We start from the raw sequence: 14,077 nt of genomic DNA on the forward strand, positions 1-14,077 counted from the left end.
TCCGTTCATGGCAGGTGGTGGTTGTGGTGGTAGGTGGTAGGTGGTGGAGTGCTGGTGGTGGAGTTTAGGTGGTGGTGGTGGATGTTAGGTGGTGGTGGGAGTGAGTGGTGGTGGTGGTGGTGGAGTGGTGGTGTTAGGTGGTGAGTATTGGAGGATGAGGTGGATGGTGGTGGTTGAGTAGGTGGAGTTTAGTGGAGTGGTGGTAGAGTGGTGGTGTGGTGGTGGTGGGAGTGGGTGGTGGTGGTGGTATTGGTGGGAGTAGGTGGTGTTGGTGGTAGTGATGGTGAGTGGGAGGTAGAGGTGGTAGTGGTGGTGGAGTAGAGTAGGTGTAGTGGTGATGGTAGTGGTGGTGGAGGTAGAGTGGTGGTGGTGAGTGGTGGTAGTTAGTGGTTTAGGGCAAGTAGTAGTGGTGGTGGTGGTAGAGTGGTGGAAGTGGTGGTGTTAGTGGAATGGTGGTAAGTGGTGGTGTTAGGTGTAGTGGTGGTGGTGGAGTGGTGGAGTGGTGGTGGTGGTAGGTGGTGGTGGATTGTGGTGGTGTGGTGGTGGGGATGGTAGGTGGTGGTGGTGGTGGTGGTGGTGAGTGGTGGTGTGGTGGTGGGAGTGGTTAGTGTTGGTGTTAGTGAGTGGATGGTGGTGGGAGGTGGTGGATGGTAGTAATGGTGAGTGAGTGGTGGAGGTGGTGAGTGGTGAGGTGGTGGTGGTGATGTGGTGGTAGGTGGGGTGGATGGTGTTGGTAGGTGGTGGTATTGGTGGTGGAGGTGGTGTTTAGTGGTAGTGAGGTAGGTGGAGTATTGTGATTGGTGGTGGTGTGGTGGTGGTGGAGTGGTGGAATGGTTGGTGGTTAGTGGAAGTGGAGTGTTAGGTGAGTATGGAATGAAGTGAGTGGTAATTGGTGGTGGTGGTAGTGGTGTAGTGGTGCTAATGGTGGTATGGGTAGGGCAGTGAGTGAGTATAATGAGGTGTTAATGGGACAGGTGGTGAGTGGTGGTAGTGGTAATGGTAGGTAATGGGGCAGTGTGAGATGGTGGTGGTAGTGGTAGTATTAGTAGGTGGTAGTAGTGGAGTAATAATGGTAGTGAATGAGATGAGACCGGTGGTGGTGGTGGAGTAGAGTAGTGGTGGTGTAGTAGGTAGTGGTAATGGTGGTAGGTGGTAGTAGGTGTGGTGGCAGTGGCAATGTAGTGATGTAAGGTAGGTGGTGGTGGTAGTGATAGGTGGTGGTAGTAGAGTGGTAGTGGCAATGGTGGCCAATGGGGAAGGTGGTGGTAGGTGGTGAGTAGGTGAGTGGGATTGGTGGTGGTGGTAATGGTGGTGTAGTAATAGTAGCAATAGGAGTAGTAGTAGTTAATATCTGTGAAAAAATACCTGTAAGAGGTTGCTTTAATTTTTTTCTTTATCCTACTTTTCTTATTATTTTGTCCACAACTCAAAAATGTTGCACGCACAACATACGCACAACATACGCACAACATACGCACAACACACGCACAACACACGCACAACATACGCACAACATACGCACAACACACGCACAACACACGCACAACATACGCACAACACACGCACAACATACGCACAACATACGCACAACACACGCACAACACACGCACAACACACGCACAACACACGCACAACACACGCACAACATACGCACAACACACGCACAACACACGCACAACACACGCACAACACACGCACAACACACGCACAACACACGCACAACACACGCACAACACATGTACAACACACGCAGAACACACGCACAACACACGCACAACACACGCACAACACACGCACAACACACGCACAACACACGCACAGCATACGCACAACATACGCACAACACACGCACAACACACGCACAACACACGCACAACAAGCGCACAACACACGCACACACTCAAAACACACTCACAACACACGCACAACAGGCGCACAACACACGCACACACACACTCACACACGCACAACACACGCACAACACACGCACACAAGCACAACACACGCACAACACACGCACAACACGCGCACAACACACGCTGAACACACGCACAACACACTCACAACACACGCACAACACGCGCACAACACACGCACAACACACGCACACACGCACACACACAACACACGCACAACACACGCACAACACACGCACAACACACGCACAACACACGCATAACACACGCACACACGCACACACACACACAACACACGCACAAGACGCGCACAACACACGCACAACACACGCATAACACACGCTCAACACACGCACAACACACACACAACACACGCACACACGCACACACTCACAACACACTCACAACATACGCACAACACACGCACAATACACGCACAACACACACACACACGCACAACACACCCACAACACACGCACAACACACGAACACACGCACACACAACACACGCACAACACACGCACAACACACGAACACACGCACACACTCACAACACCCGCACAACACACGCAGAACACACCCACAACACACTCACAACACACTCACAACACACTCACAACACCCGCACAACACACGCAGAACACACCCACAACACACCCACAACACACCCTCAACATACTCACAACACACGCACAACACACGCACAACGCGCGCACAACACACGAACACACACACACACAACACACGCACAACAAACGAACACACGCACACACTCACAACACCCGCACAACACACGCACAACACACACACACAACACACGCACAACACACGCACAACACACGCACAACACACGCACAACAAACGCACAACACACGCACAACACACGCACAACACACGCACACAAGCACAACACACGCACAACACACGCACAACACACGCACAACACACACACAACACATGCACACACGCACAACTCACGCACAGCACACGCACACACGCACAAAACACACGCGCAACACACGCACACGCGCACAACACACGCGCAACACACGCACACACGCACAACACACGCACAACACGCGCACAACACACGCGCAACACACGCACACGCGCACAACACACGCGCAACACACGCACACACGCACAACACACGCACAACACATGCACAACACACGCACGCACCGCTGCAACCACAATTAGGTGAGTACACACTCACACACACACACACACACACACACACACACACACACACACACACACACACATACACACTGGATTACAGGAGAGTTAGGGGAGACATAATAACGACTTACAAAATACTGCGAGGAATAGATGAGGTGGACAGAGATAGGATGATTCAGTGATGGGACACAGAAACAAGGAGTCACAAATGAAAGTTGAAGATTCAGATGAGTCAAAGGGATGTTAGGAAGTATTTCTTCAGTCATAGAGTTATCACGAAGTGGAATAGTCTGGCAAGTGATGTAATGGAGGCAGGAACCATACAGTGTTTTAAGAAGAGGTATGATAAAGCTCATAGAGCAGGACGAGTGACCTAGTAGCAGCCAGTAAAGAGGCGGGGCCAGGAGCTGTAACTCGACCCCTACAAACACAACTTGGTGCGTACACACACACATACACACACACACACTTTTAGAAAAGAAGTTGAAAGTTTCGTATACAAACACAGATAGAATAACAAATAAATGTGAGGAGTGGCATGAAAGAATCAAGGAGACGTCCCCAGACATCATAGCAGTCACAGAAATGAAACTCACTGGGACAATAACAGACACAATCTTCCCACCCGAATATCAGATCATGAGGAAAGATAGGAGCAGAAGGGGAGGAAAAGCTGCACTGCTTATTAAAAACCGATTGGGATTTGAGGAAATAGAAGGAATGGGAGAATTGGGGAAAGGGATTACGTAGTAGGTACAATTCAGTCTGGGGGACAAATTAGTGACTGTAGTGATGTATAACCAACCACAGAACTGCAGGAGGCCAAGAGAGGAATATGAAGAGAGCAACAGAGCAATGGTGGACACACTAGCTGAGGTGGCCAGAAGAGCTCACACGAGTAGAGCAAAGATACTGGTTATGGGCGACTTCAACCACAAGGAGATTGATTGGGAAAACCTGGAGCCACATGGGGGGTCCCAAATCATGGAGAACCAAGATGATGGATGTGGTACTGGAAAACCTCATGCATCAACATGTTAGGGACACTACCGGAGAGAGAGGTGAGGATGAACCAGCAAGACTGGACCTCGTATTCGCCCTGAGTAGCTAGAACATTGAGAACATCACATATGAAATTCCCCTTGGAGCTAGTGATCACATGGTTTTGAGCTTTGAATACATAGTAGAGTTACAAGTGGAGAGGGTAACAGGAGTAGGATGGGAAAAGACAACCTATGAAAGGGGAAACTACACAGGTATGAGGAACTTTCTGCAAGAGGTTTAGTGGGAAAGAGAATTGGTAGGAAAGTCTGTAAACGAAAAGATGAACTACGTTACAACAAAATGAAAGGAGGAAGAGGTAAGGTTTGTTCCCAAGGGCAACAGAAATAATGGGAAAACCAGAACGAGTCCTTGGTTTACCCGAAGGTGTAGGGAGGCAAAAATTAAAGGGTGCTATAGAATGGAAAATGTACAGAAGACAAAGGACCCAGGAAAATAAAGAAATTAATCGAAGAGCCAGAAAAGAGTATGCATAGATAAGGAGGGACTCCCAGCAACAGTAAGAAAACAATATAGCATCGAAAATTAGGTCCGACCCGAAGCTGTTGTGTAGCCATATCAGAAAGAAGACAACAGTCAAGGACCGGGTAATCTGGCTGTGGAAAGAAGGTCGGATGATCACAAGAAATGACCAAGAAGTATATGAGGAGCTCAACAAGAGATTTAAAGAAGTATTTACAGTGGAAACAGAAAGGTCTCTGGGAAGACAGAACAGAGGGGTACACCAACAAGGGATGTACCAACAAGTGTTGGATGAAATACACACAACTGAAGAGGAAGTGAAGAAGCTGCTAAGTGACCTTGATATCTCAAAGACGGTGGGACCGGACAACATCTCTCCGTGGGTCCTTAGAAAGGGAGCTGAGATGCTGTGTGTGCCACTAACAACAATTTTCAAGACATCCATTGAAACTGGGCAACTACCAGAGGTATGCAAGACGGCAAATGTAGCCACAGTTTTTAAGAAGGGAGACGGAAACGAGGCACTAGACCAGTGTCCCTGACGTGTATAGTATGGAAAGTCATGGAGAAGATTATCAGGAAAAGAGGGGCGGAGCACCTGGAACGGAACCAGCTTATAAATGACAACCAGCACGGATTCATGGAAGGCAAATCCTATGTCACAAACCTACGGAGTTATATGACAAGGTAACGGAAGAATGACACGAGTGACAGGGGTGGGTGACTGCATTTTCATCGACCGCAAGAAAGCCTTCGATACAGCTCCTCATAAGAGATTAGTGCAAAAGCTAGAGGATCAAGCACTTATAACAGGAGGGGCACTGCAATGGTTCAGAGAATACCTGACAGTGAGGGAACAACGAGTCATGGTACATGATGAGGTATCACAGTGGGCGCCTGTGACAAGCGAGGTTCCACAGGGGTCAGTCCTAGGACCAGTGCTATTTTCAGTATGTGAATGACATGATCGAAGGGTTTGACTCAGAAGTGTCCCTGTTCGCAGATGATGTGAAGCTAATGAGGAGAATTAAATCAGATGAGGATCAGGCAGGGCTACAAAGAGATGTGGACAGGTTAGACACGTGGTCCAGCAACTGGCTCCTCGATTTCACCCCCACCAAATGCAAAGTCATGAAGATCGGGGAAGGGCAAAGGAGATCGCAGACAGAGTATAGGCTGGGTGACCAAAGACTGCAACCCTCATTCACGGAAAAAATCTTGGGGTGAGTACAATACCGAACACATCTCCTGAAGTGCATATTAACCAGATAACTGCTGCAGCTTATGGGTGCCTGACAAGCGTGAGAATAGCGTTACGATACCTCGGTAAGGTATGGTTCAAGACTCTGTACACCATGTACGTCAGGCCCATACTGGAGTATGCAGCACCAGTTTGAAACCCTCACCTGGTCAAGCACATCAAGAAATTAGAGAAAGTGCAAAGGTTTGCAACAAGGCTAGTTCCAGAGCTAAGGGGCATGTCCTACGAAGAAAGTTTAACGGAAATCGGCCTGACGACACTGGAGGACAGAAGGGTTAGGGAAGACATGATAATGACATACAAAATACTGAGAGGAATAGGTAAGGTGGACAGAGACAGGATGTTCCAGAGATGGGACACAGAAAGAATGGGTCACAATTGAAAGTTGAAGACTCGGATTAGCCGAAGAGATGTTAGGAAGTATTTCTTTAGTCATAGAGTTGCCAGGAAGTGGAATAATCTGGCAAGTGATGTAGTGGAGGCAGGAACCATACATATTTTTAAAATGAGGTATGACAAAGGTCATGGAGCAGGGAGAGAGAGCACCTAGTAGCGATCAGTGAAGAGGCGGGGCCAGGAGCTATGTCTCGACCTCTGCAACCACAAACAGGCGAGTACAAATAGGTGAGTACACACACACCCACACACACACGCTGGCTGTTTCAATTTCCTCTCTAGGCATGCCTCTCGACCCACAGACCATCTGAATTAGTGTTGCCCTTCACCTTGCCGCCCCTATTCTCTTCGAACACAGGTGTATTTACGGCAGTGAATCGGCAGATCGATTTGGGTACCATGGTCTTGTATACCATACATCTGAAAATACGATTTCAAGGCACGAAGAGGTTAACAAGATCATCGAGATGACCCTCACAACAGCAGGATGCCCAGCAATAAGGGAGTCATGCCAACTATGCAGATCTGATAAGAGCCAAAAGCATTAAGATGGTATCACCCTTCAAGCCTGGACAGATAGCAAGTATGTTGTGTGGGACTACACATGTCCACATTGTCTGATAACTATCTCCAATATATCATGGAGGAATGAAGGACAGCTGCCAGCTTCAGGGAGTCCCAGAAGTCTAGAAAATATGGAGAAATTGCTCATCATTATATGTTTGGTCCCATAGGCTCAGAAACCCTTGGCTCACGGCGAAAGAGTGCATCTAAGTTCCCAAAGGAGCTAGGTAAAAGACTCATCATGGTAACTAGGACTCTCCGAGCAGCTAGTTTTCTATTCCAGCGACTCATCGCTGTAATTCAGAGAAATAATGTCAGCTGTATTTTGGATATGCACTACAGCTCTGAGGAGATGGATGAGATTCTCTTATTATAATATGTGACAAACACTTATGTACTTGCTCCATTCCCGGACTCGCGGAACTCCATGTTCATGAAGAACTGCAAGAAGTCCCTGTCACAAGCCTTCAACATTCTGTGAGGAGGGAACATAGACACAGGGGTCATCCCACAGTCACTAAAAACAACACAAAGGTGGCAGTAAAACAATTTCAAAGAACTACAGACCGATAGTACTAACATCCCTTATAAAGATCTTCGAAAGGGTTCTAAGAAGGAAGATCGCCCACCACCTAGATACCTATCAGTTACACAGCCCAGGGCAACACAGATTTAGAGCAGATCGATCCTGCCTGTCTCAGTTACTGGACTACTATGACAAGGTCCTGGATGCTATAGAGGATAAACAAAATGCAGATGGAGCATACATAGATTTTGCAAAAGACTTTGACAAGTGTGACTATGGTGAAATAACGCACAAAATGCTTGATAAAGGAATAACAGGAAAAGTTGGTAGATGGATGAATAATTTCCTAACAAACAGAAGACAAAGAGGAGGTGGCTACTGTGAAAAGCTCTGTTCCACAAGGCACAGTACTGCTCCCATCCTTGTTTCTCATCCTCATATCTGACATAGACAGGGATGTAAGCCACAACACCGTGTCTTCCTTTGCAGATGACACCCGAATTTGCATGGCAGTGTCCTCCACTGAAGACACTGGAAGACTCCAGGTGGACATCAACCAAATCTTTAAATGGGCCACAGACATCAGAATCATATTCAATGATGAGAAATTTCAGTTACTCTGATATGGAAAATGTGAGGAAATTAAAACTATATCTGAGAATAAAACAAATCCCAACCACACAAAAAAGCGAAAAACTAATGTAAAAGACTTGGGAATGATGTCAGAATAATAATGTCAGAGTAATAATGTCAGAATGACATTATCACTCTGATAATGAGAACCTTCAAAACTAGGGAGGCCAAGCCCATGATGACACTCTTCAGGTCTCTTGTTCTATCTAGGCTGGAATATTGCTGCACACTAACACCACCTTCCAAGGCACAATAAGTGCAATTAAGTACCTCAATTACTGGGAAGGCTTGAAGTTCCCCAACCTGTACTCCCTAGAACGCAGGCGAGAGAGATACATGATTATATACACTTGGAAAATCCTAGAGGGATTAGTACCAAACTTGCACACGAAAATCACTCCCTATGAAGGCAACAGACTCAGCAGACAATGTAACATCCTCCCAATGACAAGCAAGGGCGCCACGAGTACACTGAGAGACAACAAAATAATCGTCAAGGGCCCAAGACTGTTCATCTGCCTCCCAGCATATATAAGGGGGATTACCAATAGACCCCTGGCTGTCTTCAAGAAGGCACTGGACAAGAACCTAAGGCCAGTACCTGATCAGCCGGGCTCTGGTTCTTACGTCGGTTTATGTGCGACCAGCAGTAACAGCCTGGTTAATCAGACCCTTATCTACCACGAGTCCTGGTCTCATACCGTGCCGCGGGGGCATTGACCCCCGAAACCCTCTCCAGGTATACTCCAGGTATACTGTTATAATATAGTGTAACTCCCATGGGACGCCCTTCTGATGATAAACTAACACTGCCGGCTGGAAGATCCAGCTTCACCGCTGCTTGCACTGAACAACACACATAAAGTTCACTTATAATTACTAAAACAATATAGAAAATAAAAACTACAGCAACAACACCAATACTAAAAATAATAATTATAAAATAATAAAATAATAATAATAATAGTATTAATAATAGTAATAATTATAATAATAAAGAAAATAGCAACAACAACAACAACAACAACAACAACAACAATAATAATAATAATAATAATAATAATAATAATAATAATAATAATAATAATATCACGCATGACTCAAAACAGCAAACTCTGCTTACCAAGCCAGGAACGCAGGCCCAGCGAAGTGCTCATCCAACTCTTCTTGCGTGAGACCCATTTTGGTATACAAACGCTGCCATATTGCCTCCTGACCCGTGAAAGCTAAAGGCAAGTTGATGCCATTCAGGGCCATCCAGTCAATTTCCTTCTGCCATCGTTGCCAACCCCACCACGCCATCGAGTATGACACTGTGCATACATTCTGGTAGTAACGGAACCTGCAGATTGAAATAGAGATGGTAATATACACTGACCACTTTATTAGGTACACACTTCTAGTACTGGGTAGGGATCCCCTTTGACCCTACAACATCCTCAGTTCTTGGTGACATGGATTCACCAAGGTGCTGGAAACATTTCTTAGAGATGACTCAAGAAATCGTAATGACACGATTGCAAATAAACCATACCCCCGGCCGGGATTGAACCCGCGGTCATAGAGTCTCAAAACTCCAGCCCGTCGCGTTAGCCACTAGACCAGCTAGCCACAATAAGATTCATCCAACTAGGTATATTTCTACACCATAGGAAAGTTAGCACAGGCACCTCTGTGACCACAAATGCAAGTTTTTACAGACGAATCTCCAGCTAGCGTGGCCGTGACGAACTCTAGCTCAAGTCCCTTCACTGCCGTCAACATGACTCAAGAAATCGTAATGACACGATTGCAAATAAACCATACCCCCGGCCGGGATTGAACCCGCGGTCATAGAGTCTCAAAACTCCAGCCCGTGGTGTAGAAATATACCTAGTTGGATGAATCTTATTGTGGCTAGCTGGTCTAGTGGCTAACGCGACGGGCTGGAGTTTTGAGACTCTATGACCGCGGGTTCAATCCCGGCCGGGGGTATGGTTTTCTTAGAGATCCTAGTCATGTTGACATCACACAGATGCTGCAGATTGGACGTTGCACATTCATGCTGTGAAACTCCAGTTCCACCACCTCCAAACAGTTTACTCCAAATTCTAACCCGATCATCTGCATGTTACAGCAGATGATTTATAAGACCTGGCGACGTTTTTCCAATCTTCAACTATCCAATTTTGGTGATCCTGTGGCTAATGTACCTTCAGTTTTCTGTTCTGACCTGACAGAAATGTAACCCTATGCGTTGTTCTGCTGCTGTAGCCCCTCAACTTCAATGTATGAGGTGTTAGGCGTTCAGAGATGCTCTTCTGCATACCACCGTTGTAATACGTGATTATTTGAGTAACTGTCACCTTCCTGTCAGCTTGAACCAGTCTGGACATTCTCTTACGACCTTTCTCATTAATAGGATATTCACTGGATATTTTGTGTTTTACACAAAATTTTCTGTAAATTGTTGTGCATGAAAATCCCTGGAAATCCGCAATTTCTGAAATATTCAAACCCCCTTGTTTGTCACCAACAATCATTTCACTTTCAAAGTCACTTACATCACATTTCTGCCGTATTCTGATGTTTGGACCGAACAACAACTGAAGCTACTGACCATGTCTACATGCATTTAGGTATTGAAGCTGCCAAGTGATTGCATGAATAGATATTTGCAATAACAAGCAGTTGTACTGGTGTACATAATTAACAATGATAGGTATGAAAAATACCAGGTAACACAAATAAGTAGATGGAGGAAGTATCAAAGGAAGGTAAAGTAGAGGGAAACTGTATCAGATGGGCAAGGAAAAATACCTGACATGAACGGATTATACAGAGGAATCTGACGACTCCGACATGTAAGTAAGACGGAGATCACAGTATAGATAGGAAAGGGAAAGGAAGCACATGAAAGAGAAAGTAAGAAGGAGCTGGTAGCAGATGGAATGGAAAAGGGAACTTGGTAATAGAGAGAGGTAGGGATTATAAATACTACCTGGCAGGTTTTAACCTGCCAGGTCATTCTATGGGGAACTGGAGGCAATCAGATTCGACGCAAAGAAGAAGAGGCCAGTTCCAGTTCCTTGGATTATCAGCTATTCACGGCAACGAGAAACCTACCATAAACAAAGAAAGGCAGGGAAGAAAGTGCTTGTAACTATATTTTTAGGTACAAGTAGTCAGCGCATCCAGTATAATTATGAGACAGAAAAAGAGTCAAAGAACCTCCACTGAGGGAGTCAGTGAGTTGTAGAGATAGCTCTTCACTATAGTCAAGGAACCTACACTGAGGGAGTCAGTGAGTCGCAGAGATAGCTCTTCACTATAGTCAAGGAACCTACACTGAGGGAGTCAGTGAGTCGCAGAGATAGCTCTTCACTATAGTCAAGGAACCTACACTGAGGGAGTCAGTGAGTCGCAGAGATAGCTCTTCACTATAGTCAAGGAACCTACACTGAGGGAGTCAGTGAGTCGTAGAGATAGCTCTTCACTATAGTCAAGGAACCTCCACTGTGGGAGTCAGTGAGTCGTAGAGATAGCTCTTCACTATAGTCAAGGAACCTCCACTGTGGGAGTCAGTGAGTCGTAGAGATAGCTCTTCACTATAGTCAAGGAACCTACACTGAGGGAGTCAGTGAGTCGTAGAGATAGCTCTTCACTATAGTCAAGGAACCTCCACTGTGGGAGTCAGTGAGTCGTAGAGATAGCTCTTCACTATAGTCAAGGAACCTCCACTGTGGGAGTCAGTGAGTCGTAGACAAACCTCCTCACTATAGTCAAGGAACCTCCACTGTGGGAGTCAGTGAGTCGTAGAGATAGCTCTTCACTATAGTCAAGGAACCTCCACTGTGGGAGTCAGTGAGTCGTAGACATACCTCCTCACTATAGTCAAGGAACTTTTTTTAAGGTCAGTGAGTTAGACATAACCTCTAATAAAAACGACCTGACCTTCAGTTCGTCATCAGACTCTTGGATGGACTGTGCCTGGTCTTCAACTACACATCAGACTCTTGGATGGACTGTGCCTGGTCTTCAACTACACATCAGACTCTTGGATGGACTGTGCCTGGTCTTCAACTACACATTAGACTCTTGGATGGACTGTGCCTGGTCTTCAACTACACATCAGACTCTTGGATGGACTGTGCCTGGTCTTCAACTACACATCAGACTCTTGGATGGACTGTGCCTGGTCTTCAACTACACATCAGACTCTTGGATGGACTGTGCCTGGTCTTCAACTACACATCAGACTCTTGGATGGACTGTGCCTGGTCTTCAACTACACATCAGACTCTTGGATGGACTGTGCCTGGTCTTCAACTACACATTTAAGTTTGAACAACCAGCTAATGTCGAACTAATTAACTGTGAAACTGTCAATCGGAAATGCGTCATTATGTGACTAAATGCGATAAAATATGAATCAAGAGACAACTCATATTATAAACAATCCTGTTAAAATGCCGTAACGTTTCCTGTGGTAAATAAATCATTACCACTGTAACGTGCCTAAAAAATACAAAATAATTTTCTTTACAAACAAATAAAGGGCAATGTAAATAATTCAGACACACATGTGCGATATTTGGTAAAGCTTATGTTAGATAATTCAAGGTATTGTGAGTAACTCACAAGAGTTGCTCTAAATCCTTTAAGTCATAAATTATATAGAACAATGTTTCTGTCCTTTGTAGAGTTAATAAAAATACTGTTGTATATAGATTCATTATGTACTACTTGTCTAATATTTAAAATATCGTTCACAGAATGATGATTGTGTGCTAGTTCAGTGAATAGCTCACTCGTCTCAGAACCAAGAGGACCCGGGTGCAACTTCCTGTCTAGACAGGATGTATTATTAAACCAACGGGCACGTGCTGGCCCTGTTTATCTAACGGGTAAAAGATTTATAAACGTTTGTCGGCTGCGGAAGGACATAAAAATAATCTTTATGGAAATGTCACACTGTTGGTGCTTCTTGGATTATGCTGTTACAAAGATGGTAGTTGAGGAAGCTGCTGACACTTACTTGTCATTAGAGGTAATATTGAAGCTGGCTGGAGGAAGAGTGTCGGGTAAGTCGAGTTGTTGCGCCTCCCAGGAAACATGGGCATGACAGTAATACTTGAGGTAGTGAAGGATGCCCCAGGCTGCTGCCACTCCACTACTACCAGTCACCTCTACACTCACAGTCACACCTGGTGACTTCACCTGCATCAACAAACCAGGTGGAACGTTTAGGAAAAATGTTTTCATGACATCAAAGGATACAGTCACATGCAATGGAGGAACTTTTTTTTTTATATTTCATTTAAAACGTAATATTACAACATAAAATATAAATATATAGAAAACCACCATCCCTTAACAAACAGGTATCCAAATGAGAATTCATAAGCCCAGTACACCATATAAATTGCTCAACATTCCGACAGTCACTATATACACTTGGAGTCACCTAGGATGTTCATCATGCATAAATAGAAATTAAATAAGATCTTTGTGGCCACATGTGTCATCCTAGTACAAGAATGCACTATAAGACATGCTATAATAAATCATATAGCACTATCTCCTCAACCATAATAGATATTATATAATCACATAGCTAGACCTATAACATATATGTTTACCAACATATTTTATAATGCTTAAAATATTATGACAAAATAATATTATAAAACATCAATACACAAATAATATAATTTTTTTTTATATATTATTTAAAAATGATGTTACATTGGTTCGAACCCATAATAACAATATATAAATGAAGACAAACTATATGCTTCCTTGTGTTGCGATTTACGATCTATGTTTTGCTTTCATTTATATATTGTTATTATGGGCTCGAACCACTGTAATGTAACATAAAAACAGATGCTCATGGAAAACTAGAAATGAAACATTATAACAACTCGTATACAACATCCCTGTGTAAATACTTACTATAAGAATACAACACACACTACAACACCCCCCCCCTCCCCCCATATTCCCAACAGCTGTATCTGCCGTCACCAACATAACCAAGACTATAATACAACATTAATTAACATGGTTGAAAATAAAAACATTCTGAGACAC

General features: G+C 44.8%; 1 protein-coding gene across 1 annotated transcript in view; it reads right to left on the reverse strand.

Moving 5' to 3' along the window:
- Positions 1-14,077, reverse strand: part of Naglu (N-acetyl-alpha-glucosaminidase) — a 443,026-nt gene that overhangs the window by 271,895 nt on the left and 157,054 nt on the right. Inside the window, exons 4-5 of the mRNA XM_070091031.1 lie at positions 13,020-13,201; positions 9,126-9,344 (exon numbers count right to left, since the gene is read on the reverse strand). Coding sequence (XP_069947132.1) covers positions 9,126-9,344; positions 13,020-13,201 — 401 coding nt within the window. The remainder of the gene's footprint in view (positions 1-9,125; positions 9,345-13,019; positions 13,202-14,077) is intronic.

Source organism: Cherax quadricarinatus, chromosome 33, assembly GCF_038502225.1.
Source record: "Cherax quadricarinatus isolate ZL_2023a chromosome 33, ASM3850222v1, whole genome shotgun sequence".
NCBI lineage: Eukaryota > Metazoa > Arthropoda > Malacostraca > Decapoda > Parastacidae > Cherax > Cherax quadricarinatus.